The following is a 19,958-nucleotide window of genomic DNA, read 5'->3' as shown; positions in this document are numbered from 1 at the left end:
CATACTCATAAAATAGAATAACAAAGTAGAAAACTTCATATGGGATGATATCTTGAAAGAGACCACCTGAATAACCATTCTGGATGTGCACTTGCAGCTTCTAGAAGCTTTGGGGATTTTTTATGTAGGTCTTGTGCAGTTTAAACTTTTCACTTATCTCCTGTATCTGCGACGTACAATTTTATTATCTTTGGGAATGGTTGTGTTGATCTGTGCATGTTGGCAGTACTGCTGAGGACTTTGGAGGTGGATGGTTTCCATATGTTGCTCATTCAGTATTTACAGAAGTACTTAAAAAACCCCAAGCCAAATACAGAGCTGAAATGTAACTGGTTGATTCTGAAGCGCTGTGTTTGCATCCTGCAGCTTGTTGGGGAGGAGGGGAAACGTGATTTGTGTTAAGAGTTTGAAAGACCAGATTTTTGGTATTTTTTAGCTTTCCCATGCAGAGACAATCTGTATAACCTTTAAAACTGATGGAGGTTCACTTTGACTGGCAGCTGCAATTTCAAGCAAATGCAGTAAGGTAGTTTCTTTGAGGAGAAAAGGTGGAGACGGCAGGGCTTTGCTTGTTTGTTTTAACAACAGCTGTTACGTATCACAGAATCTGTTCTAGTGAGGCCACCAAGTAACTACAGGGTGATAATATTTTGTATTTTTCAATTCTGGAGAGACTGAAGCATCCATAATTGAAAATAATTTTTTCTTGAAATTTTAGTATTCTTTCATCTCTGGATGGTTACACTAAAGGGGACTTTAATGTCCCTGACATTATTCCTGAAGAAATAAAAGCATTTGTTCCTACATGATGCAAAGTTCTTTCTGTAATTTGAATATTTGAAATCTGTCTTCATATAGGGATTTCAGAGCTTCTTGAAAAAAATCACATCTTCACAGAACAGCATAAAATACCAAAAAAAGAAGGAACTCATCCAAGGGCAACTTTCAGTGAACTGCTGAAAAGATATTCTGATTTTTTTTCTCATCATGTTATTCTAAATTATTCTGGGTTTTGCTCCTCAGAGCAACCAGTCCTTCTGAATAGTTACAGTTTAAACCCTCTGCCTAGACATTATGGTCCATACCTTGAATGTTTTCCCTGAATAATAAAGAAGTGGACCTACAGTCTTTTCCTAGCTGTTTTATTCCTACAGTCTTTCTGTAGTCTGGAGTCTTTGTTCTTTTTCCTTATTAAAATATTACCATACAGGTCCCTACCAAAAACCATGACTATTTTACCATCTTCATTTGAAGTAATTTTTATTGTCTTGAAGTCCTTATTTTCTCTTTGATTACTTACATACTGAAGACCTCATAAAATTCTTATTTCGAAGTTTGTGTGGGATAAATAAGGCAGATGTATTGCCTTTTAAAAACAAATGGAAAATATTGGAATGGTGGCTATTTTACAGGCCAGCATTCCTTGTCTTTATGACTTCTGTCAGAATAAGATGCCATGTATTGGGAGACTAGCAGATATGTTTTATGGAATAGGTCTGAAGAAGCTGGAAAATAAACAAGGTTAATATAAAATATGCTCACGAACTTAAAATTATCAGTGCTAAAATGTTGTGTAATTGTTTTTGTATAATTTAAAAGGGGAAATAAGGCAATGTAAAAATTAGTGGTCTTATTTTGCAGACACTGTTGGATAAGATATTCATAATCAGCACTAATTCTGGAGATTTCCTGCTGGCTTGGGTTATAGTATTTCCAGAGTGAGTTTAATTAACTCTTGTTACTTTCATCTTTGATTACTGGCTGTGCTGATAAATATCTCCATAAGGTAGGGATAGGAAAATAATATGTAAGATTTCCTGGTGAAAGTTTCTGAAATGTGTGTATTAACATTTATTAATATATTAACTGATTTGGTGTAATTTTCTTGTTTCAGATTCAGAATATGAACAACATAATCACTTTTCCATTGGACAGTTTGCTGAAGGGAGACCTGAAAGGAGTAAAAGGGGTATGTCCTCCTATTTATGTAAAGGATTGTTGTTGGTACAATAAATACATTTAGCAAATATATTAATCTTATGTGTTGGAAGGCATAGGATACTCAAGTAATGTATTAGCTCAATAAACAAGACTTAGGAGGTTTTGTTTGTTTTCTGGGTTTTTTTATTTGGGAATCAAGTCATCCCTGCTGTTTGTGGATTCACATACCACATGTTCTTGACTGTGTGTACAAAATATTTGAAAAGCTCTAAAAGGAGGCCTGAGATAGAAGATAAGCAGGGAAAGAGGTGTAAGATTTAGATATTTACTTAGTTGAGTAAAGGATAGTGCTATATTTTATAGAATTATTAGCATTCTATCATTTAGCGTTCTAAACTTATCTGGAACTATTAAGAAATATACATTAGCCTGTATGAGCATAGGATTTTTCTTAAAGAAGCTGAATTTGTTTGAACAGAATTTGTTTCTGCCCCAAGAACATTTCCTATTTGAAATAATGGCAACTTAGGACTCAAATGATGATATTTTTGTGATAAATTTCAGAGTCTATGGCAAGCAAACTTACTTGGCTTATGCTTTGTTTACTAGTGAGCAAACAGGAAGCGACTGGCACCTATTGTTCTAGGACATGGAAGGAAGGAGAAAAATATGTACATAGACTAAAAATGGTTTCTGTAAATTACTGGAGGATAAATAGATTTAGTAAGGTGGACTTACTGTCTTTGTGTTGTTTGCTTACCACATTTCACTTGTGTTCTTCTTTGTGTCGGGGTAAATACATTTATTAAATACAATGTTTCCCCACTGCCTTTAGAATATAATCCAATGCTGCTTCAGTTAATTTAAAAGTTGTCTCGTAACTAACATGTAAAAATTAGTTCCTAATCTGTAGTTGCAAAGTTTTTCCAGTGTTTGAGAGTTAACATTTTTTGTAGTTGTCTATTCTTCTGAACTTCATCAAAATTTCAGCTCTTGCATTTTTAGACATCAATGAAATAACTTTACAACTAGTTAGGATCATTTTATCCCTACTACCTTATTTAGAGGAAAGAAGACAGAGGAATTTAGAATATAAGTAATTCAGTATTTCTCACAGAATTAGTCATGCTGAGCCATAAGGTCTATACTGTTCCCATTAAGTCAGTGGAAAATTGATTTTTTTAAACTTTAGTGTGATGAATCAAGTTCTTAGCCAAGGGTATACTGCAGCCTCAGGACAGAGACTTCCTTCTAGTAGAGCCAGAGATAGAATGATGAGAAAGTAGTTACTTTCATTAATTACATAGTGTGGTCTTGGGATAACATGTTATACCTTTTAAGGAGTAAAAAGGAGCTGTAAAATCATAGCAGAAAGCATCCTAGAGATGTTTTTAATAACTTGAGTGTATTAATTCTCTTTACAAGATTGGTTTTCCTATGTGCAAGACTGCTTTTGCACAACCCTTAGGTTCAAGAAAGAGTGGAGTCACTTGTTCTAGTAGGCACTGTGTCTTCATTGTTGGAGCCACAGTATTTTTCATGTAAATAGCTGGCTCTTGTTTTTTCTCTTTTCTTAACAGGACCTGAAAAAACCCTTTGATAAAGCTTGGAAGGACTATGAAACAAAAGTGTATGTATCTTTTAAATTTTTATTTAAGAGGGAAATGTAACTGAAATCTGTAGAGGGTGTTACTTAATGCTGAGGTTGGACACTCTCAGCAGGTGCAGCATGTATCAGAAGTGGATGTACACCTATCTGAGGCCTGTAGGTTGTTTCTTATGTTGTGGATCTAACTCAGCTTAGCATAAGCCACTTGTTTGAATTTACCAGTTACACTGTATAAACAGCTATAAAATAAGTTTAGAAAAAATGGAATTTTATATCCAGCTAAATAAATTGAATGAGTCAGCAAAGCTCAACACCTAATATCAAACAATTGGTTCTGGTTCCTGGTAAATCTGAAGTGATTCAGTGCCCTGCATCAGGGACAGTTGTTTCCAGGGCTGGCCAGGTCAATTGTATCAGTACAGCTGGCAGTCTCCTTAGCAGAAATTTGTAGTGAGTTTTATTCCACATTAGAGTATTACCTGGATGATGACTATCAGTTTTGTGTCACATGTCCAGTATCTTTGTTCTTCTGAAATCATGCTGCCTTGTATCAGACCATCTCTGATGATACAGGTCCAGAAGAATCACATGTGATGGCACTATTTAACATAAAGAACTTGCAGATCCACAGCCAAGTAGACTGGCTGAAAATCTAGCATCATTTGTGTACTTTTTTTAATTCCACGAAGTTATAATGATTCCCTGGTGCCCACTTAGTTAGTTTGTCTGAAGTCTTCAGAAATTATTCCTGTATCTGGTTCACCCACAAAAGCAACCAGTTAGCTAAATTTCATTATATCTTTTGTGAATAACAATGAGAATGGTCTAGTTATGAATTTCTAGCATCAAATTGTAAGGAAGACTGGTGTGTCATTTGATTTTTGAAACTGCCTTAGCTATAGCAGGATTTTCATAAAAAGACATTCTGAAATACTGAGATAGACCTCTGGTCTGTCACTCTAAATCCATAGAAGATTGTGATGGCTCCAGTGTTTTATGTTCCTGACTGGTGAGCAGTCTCATTTGGTGCCATAGCAATTATTGACTATTGAAGTAATTAAGATTTCTAATCACTGCCTATCACAGTAGTTGATCTCTGAGGACAGGCCTTAAAGAACAGTCCTATAATTTAGTTTGCTGTTGTCTAGCACCATTCGATTGCTGGATCAGAAAGTTTGTTTTCTTGTGTGTGACTGTTCATACTGACATCCCACAAAGTTTACGTGCAGAATTTAAAATAAATTTGTGCACTGCTGGGACATACACCAAGAGCAGTTACTACTGGACCAAGACCTCAAGTGCTTTTAGGATTTCTGATCTAGTATTCACTAGGAATGAATGTGTTGAAGTGATGTAAAGATTTGTAGTTGATCATCGGTTTGCTCAGAGCTGGTGTTTCAGAGACAGATATACCAGAAATATTTTCAGTTGTTATTTAATTAATTACTTGAGAAGTAAGAAATCCCTTTAGAAAATGTATTTGTATATGTGAGGATTTTCATTTGAGGTTATGGACATGTTGGAAATGTTGTTCTGTGTGCTGTGTCATTCAGGATCTGAAAATGTGATGCTGACGATGTGTTTTCTGTCTGTGGGATTGAATCCATTACTGCTTGTATGGTATAATGAGATTTTTTTCTTTTTCTTTCAACTGGCAATCCTTTAGAAAACCTGTTTTATGACTTTGCTTTCAAGTAAGACACTTGGGTTTTGATCTGAAACAGGTTTCCTTTTCCACATCTCTACTTTCTGCAAGACTTTTTAACAAATGAGGCAGACCTCCTTGACAATGCTCATTTCTAAGCCATTTACCTGTCAGGTTATTCAACTTGCAAAAGTCAAAGGTAGCACATATTCATCAGGAATTTCTTTCAGATCCATGAACCATTCTTTTGGTATTTCTAAGTGGTGGGCTGGTACAATTACTGAGTGCTCTATTTTTTTTTTTTAGGTGGTTAGATGAAAGCTCCACATCAATATTTCAAAGTTTTAAGCTCTTAATCCAGCCTGTTGGACTCCTTGACTTTGATCAAGACCAAAGGATCATCTGCTTGAGACTCAGGATAGAGAGTCTGGGAGTTCTGTATACAAGAAAATTCTTAAAAACAATTCCTCTTTTTTAGCCTTTTTTGTAGGCTGTTCTACAACAGCAGAAATTAATTTTCATGGAATAAGGTTGGCAGTCAGGGAGTGTTGTTTTTTGATGCAAGCTGTGTTGTGTATACCAAGGAGCAGACCAGTTTTGCATGGTTTTGTTGAGTTAAATCCAGTCTTGGAACTTCCATGAGAACCCTGCCCCTGCAGTAGGACCGTGGGATTTGACCTCTTGTACATAAGATTGGTTTCCAGATAAATTGAGGTGTTACGAGCTGTCATTATGGAGCATTTGTCTTTAAAAAATAGAGATGACAAGTTTAATGATGTGATTTTCAATTTAGGATGAGAATATTAATTGGAGCTTGAATCTGTTCAGGTCAGCTTTTTTCTAATACTCATTTTTGGACATAGGAGAACGGTGGGATTTTTCTGGTTGCTATTATACATGCTGCTGAGGTTTCTTAAGAAAATAACTTCTCATTGTGTAGCTATCCTGAATGCATCCAAAATTCCTTATAGCTGTGTGTTTTGGTCATCTGTAGCAGTGGGTGGATACAGAGTCACCTCAAGAGTTCTTGATTGCAGATTTTGGGGTTTTTTGTTGTGTTATCTTCATGCTCTCTGCTTTAATAAAAAGGACAAAGGAACAGGGAGAGGTAACCTCAGTTTCACCTACAGCTTGTATTGTCAGAATAGAATGGTGGACATAGGTGCTGATAGCCAGAGGTTTGCTCAGCCTTCTTCAATCTGTTATTTTTGTTAACTCCTTGTTTGGATTGTGCCTAAAACCAATTCTAAATGTGTGCTTAGTGAGCAGTATTTTCCAGTGATATTTCTTCACATATGTGAATATCTCTTTTTAAAATTCTTCCCGTTATTGGTTTTTTTGGGTTTTTTTTTAAATTTTCTTTTACTTTTCCCTTTGGATTAACAAACTATTCAAGACTGCTAGGCTGCTCTTTATCTGCACATGCCTCTGTAGCTCATATGCTTAACATCATATTGTTCATCTGCATTTCCTTGTCACAAGTACAGACCTGTGAAGCTACATGCCAGCTAATGAAGTGGTATTTTTGTAGTGTATTGGGAAGTCACCGTTTTCATACTGATTACTGTTTTTATAAGGAAAAAATTTTAAGCTTATTTATCACACTAGCTCATCTCTCTTACTTGCACCTTTGCGCTGACCTCTTGGGTGTATATATACCCAAGTGTGACCTATTTAAAAAGAAAGGAAGTTAATTTTAAAATGGTATCTGCTTTGCTTTATTCCCATAGCAATTTTTGAGCTACTGCTTCAGCCTCTGTATGTAATTAAATATATTTAAAAATTCCTGTGTATCTAGTTCTTGTTTGGGAGAGAGATGTTAAGATCCATTCTGATGCTCTTGGATCACCATCCATCATTGTTGATTACTATGCACCTCCTTTGCCCTGTAGCCACCTCAGACTATTCTCAGACTATTTTCCTCAGGATCATCTTAGCAGAAGTAACTGAGGGAAGCTGGATCCCTATTTCTTTGTACCCTGGGGCTCCTCTTGAAAGAGGTAGCATGAGGAGCAAGTAACCTGTAGCTTCATGCAAACCTACCTCAGTCAAAAATTGGAACTATCCTGAGGTGACATTCATGAATAATTTATCTTTTCTCACCATCAATCATTAACATGACTCAGTTGGAGCCATAAAGATTTTAAATGTTTTTAAAGCCTTAAAGCAGTGCATTTCTCATGGCACCTCAGTTACAGTTCTTGTCTCCCACATGGGAGCTGGGAGATGCTGCTGGCCACCGCAGCAGTGCAGCGGGACTGCTCTGTGTCCTTTGGGAGAGCTCTTCCAGACGGGCTCTTTTGGTTACAAGGCTGTTGCTTTCCCCCGTGTACTTAAACACTAATGGCAGGCGTGCCGGGGGACCATATGGGGAAGGAGTACACATGTCATAAAAACTGCTCATTCTCCCAGCAGACAGATCTGATTCAGCAGGGCGCTGAGCCAGATATCACCCACATGCTTCAGTTTGATCATTCCTGTTGTGGTAGATTCCGAGGTAAAGACTTTGCATCAATTTTACATAGGAAATAGAAGCATAAACTTACTGAAGCATATTATTCACATTTTTTTTTTAGCTGAATATGTCTGTATTCTGGAAATAAACCTGATTTTCCTGAAAAGAAAACCATATAAATTTCTTAATATAGAATTGTCTTATTCTGGGGCTTGTAAATGCCTATTATCTTCAGAAGTTTTCTTTAACAAGTGTTGTGCTAATGCTATGAAATGTAAAGGTTTAATGGAAATTAGTGAGCTATTTCTGAGAAGGCTGATTACCTCTCCTCCTTTGCCATTCTTCTTTTAAAAACTGGGCATGAGGTCTCTTTTGCACAACTGAGTGAAGTGAACAAGTTGTTTGAATATGCTTATGGCATTTTAAGATCCGGGCATTAACAATACATTACTGTGAAGAAACGCAAGCGCTCAGATCTAGAAACAACTATCATTGATTTGTTTCTGAACTATTTGAAGTCAATGGAAAAATGAACAAAGTCAAATACAGTCATCTGTTAAGATGTCTGCACTACTATTTGTTTAGGTGATGCTATTTCCAGTTTTGTAAACTCATGTTTTACACAATATGAAACTATTTTATCTGAAAATTCTTCAAGCATTTCTCAATTTACTTCTTCAGAGCTCTAACTTGACTCAGTAGACCACTGACATTTGTAGCTCTGCCTTGTTTCTTTTTGATGCAACTACATAAGACAAAGTGGAGGTCACAGCTTGTGAATAGTGATATAGAATGAAAATGCTAAACAAGGTTGCTTAGAGTCATAGAACAGAATAAGACAATCATTTAAGTTTGGAAATACCTTTAAGATGAGCAAGTTCAGCCATAAATCTAACACTGCCAAGTCCACATCCAAAACATGTCCCACATCCAAAACATGTCCCCAGATCCAAAACATCTACACATCTAAATACCTGCAGGGATAGTGACTCAACCACTCCCGTCAGCAGTCTGTTCCAATGCTTGACAACCCTTTCCAGAAGAATTTTTTTTCTAATATCCAATCAAAACTTCCCCTGGTGTAACTTGAGGCAGTTTCTTTTTGTCCTATTGGTTGTTACCTGTGAGAGCAAACTGAAATTCCACTGCTAAAACCTCCTTCCTGGTAGTTGTAAAGAGTGATCAGGTCCACCCGAGCCTCATTTTCAACAACCTAAAGAATCCCAGCTCCCTCAGGCACTTCTCATCAGACTTGTGCTCCAGACCCTTCACCAGTTCTGTTGCTCTTCTCTGGACTTGCCCTAGACCTCAGTGTCTTTGAGAGGCCCAGAGCTGGACACAGCGCTCGAGGCATGGCCTCGCTGATGCAGAGTGCAGGGGGACAGTCACTGCTCTGGTCCAGCTAACCACACTCTTACTGATGCAGGCCAGGATGCCATTGGCCTTCTTGGCCATGTGGGCTCATGCTGGCTCGTGTTCAGCTGCCTTCTGGCCAGAACCTCCAGGCCCTTTTCTGACAGGCAGCTTTCCAGCCACTCTGTCCTCAGCCTGCAGCGCTGTCTGAGGTTGTTGCAATCCAAGTGTGGGACCTGGCATTTGGCCTTATTCAGCTTCATACCATTGGCCTTCCCCTATCTATCCAGCCTGTCCAGATCCCTCAGCAGAGTTTCCCTACCCTCCAGCAGATCCACATTCCCCCCTCAGCTTGGTGTCATCTGAAGACTTACTGGGAATACCTTCAATCCCCTTTTCCAGGTGATTCATAGAGATATTAATCAGGACTGGCCCCAACATGGAGCCTGGGGAATACCACTAGTGACCAGTCACAAGCTAGAGTAATTCCATTCACCACCATCCTCTGCAGGCTCTTCAGGCAGTGAACAAGCCATAAGCAGCAAGTTTCTTCAGGAGAATCCTGTGAGAGACAGTGTTGAAGGCTTCACTGAAGTCCAGTTAACCACAACCACAATATACTGTTTCAAGTCTAAGAACTCATATTAAGTATTTTTATTTTGAAAGAGATTGCCTACAAATTAAATGGAAAAGTCTTTTAATGAATCTGCAGATGTTATGGATGAAATGATGAAAATATCTGAGTACATTTCGCTCCTTCTGCCCTCTTCCCCTTTATCATTCAGAGCAGGATGTTTGGAAGGGAAAATCTTTCCAGCATTTCCAAAAGGAAAAGGTGAATTCTTCATTGAGGACTTGAGTGATAGGAGAGACATGCGTAACTGTGAGCATTGACAGGCAGTAGGGTGAAATAAGATGGAGGCTCTTTCACCCAGACTCAGCCTGGCTTACTGCTCTATGGAGAAGGAGAGGGACAATGAGAGAGTTGCATCCCAGCCAGCCAGCTCACTACTGCTGCATGCACACAGGATGCTGTGATTGTTTACCCTTTTTGACTGGCAGAAAATGAATACAAGTCTTTGGTGCTTAAACCACAATCTGTATGACAAAATTGTTTTATTTGAAATGAAAATTATAATTTATATTGAAAGATAGTTGCTTTTCAAATTGAAGTGGTAAAAACAATCTTGGAAACTGAATGGGTGAGACCATTCAATTTGTCTCTGACTTTACTGCTGTAATTCTTCATCCTGTATTTCAGCTTTGCTTGTCTGTTACATACATCTGAGCTCACTGTATATTAGTTATGTGCAGCTGTGTTGTAAATGGACTGACGTGTGCTCACATCTTAATCTTAGTCAGCAAAGTCTGTATATGTGATATGTACGGCATGAGCTCTAAGAATAGCAGCATTACAAAACATTTGCTGCTTTCTCATTGCTTCTGGGGTATTTTTCAGGGTTTTCACAATTTTCTTATTGATTTGGGTTAATTGATCCGCCTGGAAAACCTGAATACCCTCCAACATTTGGAAATCCCTCAGTGTAGCGTTTACAGGACTGTCTTTGCCAAAAGGATCTGGTTAATGTCACAGTAGACTGATACTTGAAGCTGAGTTGATCCTTGCATTTGGATAGGACACTCAGGCAGCCTTTAGCACTCAGAAGATTTGCATGCAAAACGGCTGTGAGGAGTTTCTTTGTTTCCCTAGAAACAAAGTGTCCTGTAGTATCACTCAGATAGGAGGTAGCATATTATTGTGGCAAAACAACAGGGTAAATTCTGAATTACAAAAACGAAGATGTAATTAGATATTAAAAGCATAAATAATGAGGAAATGCAAATAGGAAATCACCAGACACGTATCTCTGGTACTGTCACTGACAGATGATTTGGGGTTTTTGGTAAAGTATTCTTTTGAGTTTTTGAAGACAGGTAGCCTGAAGCTCCACCAAATGGCTTCAAGGATATCTTTCTCTGAATTACTTGATAGAGGTCAGTATATTTTCATCTTGGTTTAACTGGTTTTTTTGCCTGTGGAGTATGATTTATCTTTTAAAGAGCAGAAAGAATTCTTTTAACAAAATCTAGCTTTCTTTAGGAGGAATAAAATGTATACTGTAGTATTGTGCATAATGTTTGACTCTTTGGCAGTGTTAGCTATATTTTGGTTTAGAATCTTTTTAGCATTGAGAGATACCTTATGACATGCTAATAAACTCCTAGGATTTTGGAGGTGGTTTCATTTTCTTATGCTTGAGTATTGTTCTCTGTACAAAATGAAAATACTATTCAATAGTAATTGGTAGTTATTAGACTTCTCACACCTGGTCACGTTAGTGAGTTCTCTGGCCTCAAGAACTGTTATGTTAATTTGGAAATTGAGAGAACTGAAACATCCTGGATCTTTCCTCTGAGGTTTGACTGTTTTAGAACTATCAAGTACAATATAATGTAAACTCTTCTAGAGTGTGTGCTAGAAAGGAGCTGCATCTTCATAATTTTCTGTGAATCTTTTTTGTAATGGTTTATCTTTCTTGTTCAGGATTGTCTGGTTAATTCTTGTGTCTGGACTCTTGTTTTCTGTGCATTTAAAATAGCATAATTGGGTAAGAGCGCTGACCTTTTCTTCATGAAAACAGAACGTTCTAGAACTGACTTTTAATTCAGGTGACTGGAGGTTTGCAGAATATTTATTTCAAAGGAGAGGAGTTTCCTTCCAAACGTCTGCTTCTGGCAGGATGTGATGGGCTGAGGAGAGCACAGTGCTGGCTGGATGTGCTGACTGCTGCAATACTACACAGAGCTGGCTCTGCTGGGACTGCCCGTGCTGAGAGCACAGTGGGGCTTTTTGAATTGCTGCTCAAAATGCTCCCCAGTGGGAGTGCTGACGGGAAGGATTAATGGAATTAATTCTTGTTTTCCCTTGCTGTTTGAGGTGTAATAGGAGGCAGTTCCTCATTTTTGAGAAGTATAAATACAGAATATTGTGTTGATTCAAAGTCCTCAGACCTTCTAGACATTTTCCCATAAGCTGTTAGGGTAATGTTAACATCAGGTTAAGAGAGTACTTGAGACATGTCATCTTTTCAGAGAGAGAGCTAAGAGACACTTGACTACCCAAGAGGAGGTAGGACAGTTGTGTGTTTTATTTGTTCCTCTGATCTCCTTCCTGTATTCCTGTGTAATGCTTCCTCATGGTCAAAAACAGTGTAGCATTTCCTCAGGAAGCTCTTTTCAGAATTTTGAGGTTCTAAACAGTATGAGTAACAAATTAAAAGTCTTCAAAAAGTAAACACCATCATGTATTTTCTTTCCTTAACATACATTTTTTTTTTCCTATATTAGACTTGTCTAACTAGGTTGTCAAATTATGCTACTGCATTTAGGAATGATGTGGAAAATAGCTTCAACAAATGCAGAAGTGAGTTTGTGGGAATGTGCCAGGCATTGGTAATTCATTTATATTCTGCAGGAGAACCTGTTTTATTCAGAGCTCTTGGAAAATGTTCATGGAAACTTTTAGGGAATTAGGACAGCTGGTCTAGCAGACTTTGAAGTCTGCAACACAGCCGGCTGGTCGGCATTCCCTGTGCCAACTGGCTCAGCAGCAAGTACAGACAGCAACTGTGATCTTGGCTTAGGAAACCCTGTATATATAGAAGATGACTTGATGACAGGCAAGACTCAATAAATCTGGTGACATAATTGAACTTTGTTAACCAGTGTTTGCTCTGTTGGGATTAAACATCCCCCTATGTTTTCAATTAAAACTCATTATTTTTCCTGTATTTTCTTTCTTTGGAGCAAAAACGTAGTATGTTCTTCTCATTGATTGTCTTCTCTTGGAATATCTGTCAGAACATTACTTTAACAGATGATTAATTAGATTTCAGCTACTGTATGTCATTGCTGATCTTTAGTCATTGTCAAATTTCAAATGAAATGTCATCTGGAAGTAAGTTGTATGCAAAGCTACAGGAGTTTGGCTCCGCATCTGTCAGTAGACTTTGTGAATAATCTGATTTCCTGAGAGGCTGTGGATTTCTCACTTCATTGACTGATTCTTTTTGCCTTATAGTACAAAAATAGAGAAGGAGAAAAAAGAGCATGCTAAACTGCATGGGATGATTCGTACAGAAATAAGTGGAGCTGAAATTGCAGAAGAGATGGAGAAAGAAAGAAGGTTCTTCCAATTACAGATGTGTGAGGTAAGATTCAGCATGAAATTATTTTTGTTCTGCTGCTGTTTTTAGGAAAATTTTGAAAAATGCAATTATTTAAGAGTAGCTGTGATATTAAAGGGAAATGCCAAGTTATTTGTTGACTCCATTTGTGAAAACAATTTTTTTAATTACCCTGATGGGCAACTTTGCAGGGAATTTAGATATTTTCTAATTTCACTTAACAGTTAAATTAATGCAAATAAAACACTAAGAGATTATAACAAATAAGTCTTTATACTACTACTTCACTGTAAGTTATTTTAAGCCCTTGATCATTCCCTGAATTGTTCCTTGTGCTGACAGCTGTTTTGTTATTAGGAGGAGAGGCTCTAGTCTAGCACACTGCTTGGCTCGTGCAGGAAAAAATGCTAGGGATAGAATCCAGTTGTCTTTCAAGCTGTTTCAGAATGTTTCTACTTCAAAATCTCTGTGATTTTGCAGTATGTTAAATCTGATATGAATATTTTTGGTTCAATTAATTTAAGAGTATGTCTGGTTCTGTGGTTGGGAATTCAAGTTGCTGTGTTCTTTTTTAGTATGCATTAGCCCAAAAATACACCATGGGTGCTTCTACTGCCTTTTCTGATGATGATAGCTAATTTGACTCATATGCCAGCATAGCATAACTGCAGTTGTCCTGAATATTACTTTTAGTAACAGCATGCACTCATACATAAGAGAAAAGGTTCACATTCCTATACAGAATCAGACTAAAATGTTCAAAACTGATAAAGGGATTTGAGTAACAAATAAACATATGGATGTTGTCAGCTAATTGCCCATCTGTATCCTTCTTAAGAAACAACTAAGAGCAGATACTTCTCCCTTGCTGTGTCACAATAAAGAAAAAGTTCACTTTAGTCAGTTCTAGTAATAACAAGGGTGAAGTCTGTGAAATTGGATCAAATTACCTTAAATATGGGGTGGCTGAAGTGTATCCTGTATTTCTTCTGATTTTGAGGATAAGAAGTGTACTCAGTTACCCCTAAATAGTTGTGAAAGAGGACCTTGGTTTTGATAGTAAGTCAAAAGGGTGACTTATTGAAGTTTTATCATAAGTACAGACTAGTTCTCTATAAATTATAGAGAATTAGAAAGTGAACTGAATACCAAATGCCTGGAGCTCCATTTTAAATTAACAGGAGCTGGAGATTGTTGAAACTAAATACTGTCCAGTGCACATGTTTGTGTTTGGGCTTATCATTTGTTCACCAGAACCAGCATAAGAAGCTGCAACATTGCAAGCTGGCACTTGGATGCTGCTTTACTTTAGTTGATTTAAAACATTTAGGGTGTACTGTGAAAAGGGTTGCATTAGGTGCATTAGATCATCATTAAGAAGACATTCACTCCTTTGCTTAGAGGTCACTGTCTAAGTTGGGGTTAAAATTTGTAGTCATTTAATGGACAGCCAAGGACCTTGATATTTGATCAATCATACTTCTGCTTGCATGGCTGACATATTTTATGCTATGGTATTCAGGGGAGGAGCTGCTACTGAATGTGGACTTTGATTGTGCCTTATGCAAAAGTAGATGACTTCTTTTACGCTTGACAGTAGATTCTTTGAAAAATCTCTTGCTAAACTGTAATTTGTTGTAATTACCACATATAAGGATTTTATAAGGAAAACTATAAAATCAACAGGCAAATTTTAAAACTTGTTAAAATAATCCCTCACCATTTTTTTAAAAGTGAACTGCTTTCCTCCTTGAGGAAATCTGTTTAGCAATGAATTTAACAACACCTGAGATATATTTTTAGATGTGCTGCTAGGTGTAAGAATGGATTCCTAAAAGTACTACACAAACCCTTTCATGCTTTCTTTAACAGAGGCTTTCCTTAGGAGTCCCAAAGGATATTCTAACAATTTGAACAAATCATAGTGAAATATCCTCACAGGATATCAAAAGTCAGTAGTGACAAGAATTCTTTTTGTGTGATTTAACTCTTGAAGCCACTTTTTGCTGCATTTTCTTTTAGGTTTTGTAAATATGTGACTGTTAAAACTTGTTGAAATATAACTGAAAATAAAATGTTCAAAACAACCCCTTAGCACTAGTAAGTAATTTGTTTTATGAATTACTGTTTTAACAGTACCTTCTGAAAGTCAATGAAATCAAGATTAAAAAAGGAGTGGACTTGCTTCAGAACTTGATCAAGTATTTTCATGCTCAGTGCAAGTATGTTTTACTTTTCTTGATCTCTACACTAACTGGAACAATGTTTTGTTTTCAACTTTTGACTTCATCATGACACTTTCCTAGGATTTTCAAAATAAAACTTAAAGATTCAGCTGTTCTTGCTGATGTCTTTCGACAAATTGCTTTTGTCAGATTAGTCATAGCTTTTGTTGCTATTTTCTGAAAAATGTAATGAGGTTGAGCTTGTTATGTTGAATATAATTGTATGTTCCAAAGGAATACTGAACATTAATTTGCCATGTTTATAAACTACTCTTGAAACAGGGCATTTAGTGTGATCTATTGCTTAGTGGTCCTTTAGTTTTGATGGACTTCTTTGAGTGTATCTAAGTTAATTCTGTGCTCAAGAAAAATAAGTTGCATAAGTAGTGGAATAAAACTACTTTGAAAGAGTCACTCTTTTTCCAGTTTATTGGAGGAAAACCCAGTAGTAAAACACATAGTTCTCAGTAGAATTATGTGCTTTTGTTATGATAGTGTCACAAATCTGTCATATAGCAATGAAGTCACAGCTATAAACTTGAAAGGGCCACTGCTAACCTGTAGAAATCATTTAAGTTTTCATCTTAAAACATCAGTCTACCTCTATGTATTTTTTTCATAAATAACTGTGTTGCTTTTAAAATCAGTTTTACTTGTAGTGTCATTAAGTTGCTCTGTATGTTTAATAAAATTTTAACAACAGAAATGTGTTGTCACCTTCATGACTGCTTCCCAGAGTAAGAATATTTTATGTTGTGAACAGTGCAGCAATATTTAATCAAATGTGCATGTAACTGTGATTTCTTAAAATTTATTTTTTAAATCTGAAATTGTTTTTTTTAAGAACTGGAGTACTTGGCATAGATAGCATTAGACTGCCAATACAAAATGCATATACTACAGAAAGATGCAGCATATTCAGCTTGCATATAGACCATAATTAATGCTTAGGAAACAAAGGGTTTTTCCTTTAGAAAAAAGATCGCATCAGACATAAAATTATGTGGCTTCAAGAAATCACAATTATTTTATATCTACCAGAGCTTTTGCTGTTCTGCAAATGAATCTTACTTGTTCTGGGCCTTCACAAAGTGTGATGAGAACTTGTATTTGAGGTGAGAATGAGAAAAATTTATGTGGCAGTGGATTGTGGCAATTCTGAATCTAAGTGGGGATTTTGCATATTAGAATAAGCTGTGATGGAAATAAAGAGGTGGATCAGTCAAAGATCAGTTTAAAAAGTTTACTGTTTTCAAGCTTACAGGATGGCATAATAATATGCATGTCTTACTTTGGCAATTTTTAAAGCAGAAAATACAAAGTAAAGTTTCATAACAGCTTGTGTTTTGCCTTTCTTTTTAAGTTTCTTTCAGGATGGATTAAAAGCAGTTGAAAGTCTCAAGCCTTCAATTGAGACACTCTCAACAGATCTTTATACAGTGAGTAGCAACATTTCATGTTTGTGTGGTAAATTTAGTTTTTTACAGTAGAAGCATGATCATTTTGGTTCAGGTTGCCTGACTGCTTTAACAGTCGGCAATTAAAGCTTAGATTAGACTGGTGGTAAAATCTTGTTATAAGTTGGCATTCAGAAGCCTTAGTTTCAGTTCAGGACCCCACTGTGTAAAATGTTATAAAAACAGCCTTTGCTCTAAAGTGTTTATTAAGTGGAAAATAACATGTAGTTTCAAATGGAACACAAGGAAACAAGAGCATTGTGAGGCAATATCAAAGTCTTAACACACCAATATCATAACCATTATTAAGTCTTCTGAAGATACAAGGGAAAATAAACTGATCACATTACCTTTTCTCTTTGGTTTCTCACTGAATATTCTCAAAAATATTCCTGCTGAATATTTCTCAAAAAATGAACCAATTAAGCAGCAAGTTTGAAAGACCTGCATTTAAAAAAAAGTTATTTTTAACCTGTGTTTTGCTTTATTCAAGATCAAACAAGCACAAGATGAAGAACGAAGACAATTAACACAGCTCAGAGATATTTTAAAATCAGCACTCCAAGTTGATCAGAAAGAGGTGAGCATATAAGGTAGTTTAACTTTGGAATACCTATTTTAGTTACTTGTAATGTAATGTTAATATTCAAAATAAAGTTATTTTAACTTTTATCAGACATTTAATTACTTTTGTTCATTCATCTTTGTTTTGATACTGATGTTGAATGTTTCTGACAAAGGCATTTTTTAGAAAAAACAAATGCCCACCAAAAATATGAGACTTACTGAAAAATAATTTTTTTGTTCCCAGTATTGTACAATACTTCAGATGGTGCACTGTTGATCAAACTGAGAATGACTGAAAGAAATTGGGCAATATCAAGAAGACCCTATTCATAGAATCTTATCACACAATATTATTCCAAACTGTATAATGATTATGTAAAACTGAGCTTCAAATCCCAAAACACCTCTATCATCATCTGCAAAAATGACAATCAAGTTTGCTACTCAGCTGCAAAATGCCACTGTTCAGATGTGCAAGAGCTGGGTCAGTTTAGCAATCTAATAAGTATTTTTTGAGTTCCAATTATGATTGCTGTTAGATTTAATGAATTCTGGAGTAGTTTCAAACCCTGATCTGGAAGTAAGCATCTTTTGTATAATGTAATCCTAAATATTGGGTCTACTTTTGTTTCAGATTGCTAGTGCCTCCTCTTCATACAAATAAATGCCAGCCAGCTTCCTTTGTGTAGCTGCTGGGCTGGGAGTAAGTGATGAATGAGCCTCCACCCCCTTTTCAGATTCTCTTTCTGAGAGGGATCACAATAAAATAGTTTAGTCTACAGAGCTGAGACTTCCTTGATCTTTTCCGGTCTTGCTTTGATCTTCCCATAAAGGCTGTGGTGACTCCTGGCTTTTGCTGGTGACAGATGATGGCTGTGGAGCAGTGTAATCCAGTGAAAGATGTCCTCACCCACAGCCAGGGGTTGGACTTGATGCTCTTTAGCAGCCCCTCCCAACCCAAACCCCTGTGATTCTGTGGCTTGCTGACGGGCATTTCAAATGGTCTCGAACATTCTTCACTTGTTACCTTGGGAAGTTTGCAATGACCATTGTGTACAAAGTCCCATAAGATCAGAGGCACTTCCTTAGATTCTGTCTGGCATTCAGGACTCACTGATTTGCCAAAAACTTCCAAATTTGAACTTGGTAGAGTGAGAGGTTAAGGAACCTTGTGGAAATGGTGACTGCTTTGGGTTAGTCATTGGCTGCCCACTCCCAAGCAGTCTTTGCTGTTTAGGGTGTGTTAACAGGTGTCCTCTATTTTAACTGGATCTTTGCTCAAGAGAGATAGAAGCAGTTTGCTTTCATGGCTGCTGGGAATGTCTAGCAGTGATACTCATATGAAATATATATGGAGGATGTGACAAGCACACATTTTTTCACAGACTCAAAAATTAGTAGTACACATAATTTTTTTATTTCTAGTGGGTTTGTGACATTTAAAAATACCAGTATAAAAAGTGCTTTATCCTATAGTCATTATTTATTAATTCTTCAAATTTAGATATAGATGCTTACCTGCAGAGCAGGAGAATTATTATAATTATTTTTAAAGCTTTTTGAAAACATCAGTTAATCAGTGGGATACCAAAGAGTTCTTATATAATTTACTGTACAACCCACTAATATTATTCTTGTTGCACTGTAATTTTCGTTACTATAACTGATTTCTTTTTCCTTCCTGAAATGCATTTACATTTTGTGACCGAAGTCTAGGAGAGTAAGTGTTACTATGTTTTAATGAAAATAGTGGCATGATTTCCATTCAGATTTCAAGAAACTGGATTTTTCCTCTGAGCTTTTGTCTGTTGGCATGAAAAGACTGGTTCTTTCTCCTCTTTCATGTATTTTATTATTAAAAAAAACCAAAAAAAACCCACCCCAAAACCAAACCAAAACAAAAAACCAAACAGAAGACAAACAAACAAAACTATCAAAAAATTTATCAGATTTTTCTTGGGACAGAAAATCGTTGTAAGACAAATTGGTGATTTCCCTTGTACTTTCTTTTGGAAAATAAATCCAGTTTCTTGCTCTGATGTTCTTGCAAGATTTTGAAGATATATGTATTTTTAATTAAAATGGACTTCGTGTAAGAAATGACAGAATGTTGACACATATTGTTCCTGTTGTGTTTAAAAAATTGAACACACACAAGCACTCCTAGTGAACCTTTTTTTGTTGTGCCTTTATGCATAGTTTCTTCCTGCACACAACTTCCTCAAACCTGGTCTGTATTGAAACTTCTTTTTGAAACATCATTTTGTGTGCACCTTCATAAATTTTAATTTTTAAGCTTTTATTTTTCAAATGTACAAGTTCTGCAAGTTTCGGGGTCAACCTTAGAGTTGTATTGTCTTTACAGTTCTTGTTCTCATGACCTTGGGTAAGGTCACCTCCTGTGACTGTAGTGTTCAGATTTGTTACTGCTTCTTTGGTAGAACCTATAATCTATTTAGGCCACTAAATAGGCAAAATGGAATAAATGTTGTGTTTCTTGGCAAATTTTAAGGTAGTTT

At 36.5% G+C, this 19,958-nt stretch overlaps 1 protein-coding gene across 3 annotated transcripts in view; it reads left to right on the top strand.

Moving 5' to 3' along the window:
* The window catches only part of ASAP2 (ArfGAP with SH3 domain, ankyrin repeat and PH domain 2), an 85,273-nt gene that overhangs the window by 29,843 nt on the left and 35,472 nt on the right, over positions 1–19,958 (top strand). For all 3 annotated transcript variants that reach the window (XM_063425091.1, XM_063425082.1, XM_063425073.1), the window contains exons 4-9: positions 1,895–1,969; positions 3,522–3,571; positions 13,085–13,214; positions 15,327–15,412; positions 16,779–16,854; positions 17,366–17,452. In XM_063425091.1, coding sequence (XP_063281161.1) covers positions 1,895–1,969; positions 3,522–3,571; positions 13,085–13,214; positions 15,327–15,412; positions 16,779–16,854; positions 17,366–17,452 — 504 coding nt within the window. The remainder of the gene's footprint in view (positions 1–1,894; positions 1,970–3,521; positions 3,572–13,084; positions 13,215–15,326; positions 15,413–16,778; positions 16,855–17,365; positions 17,453–19,958) is intronic.

The sequence above is a fragment of the Prinia subflava genome, chromosome 2, assembly GCF_021018805.1.
Source record: "Prinia subflava isolate CZ2003 ecotype Zambia chromosome 2, Cam_Psub_1.2, whole genome shotgun sequence".
Classification (NCBI taxonomy): domain Eukaryota; kingdom Metazoa; phylum Chordata; class Aves; order Passeriformes; family Cisticolidae; genus Prinia; species Prinia subflava.
The sequence above is the reverse complement of the archived record's forward strand: the minus strand, read 5'-3'. Positions and strand labels throughout refer to the sequence as shown.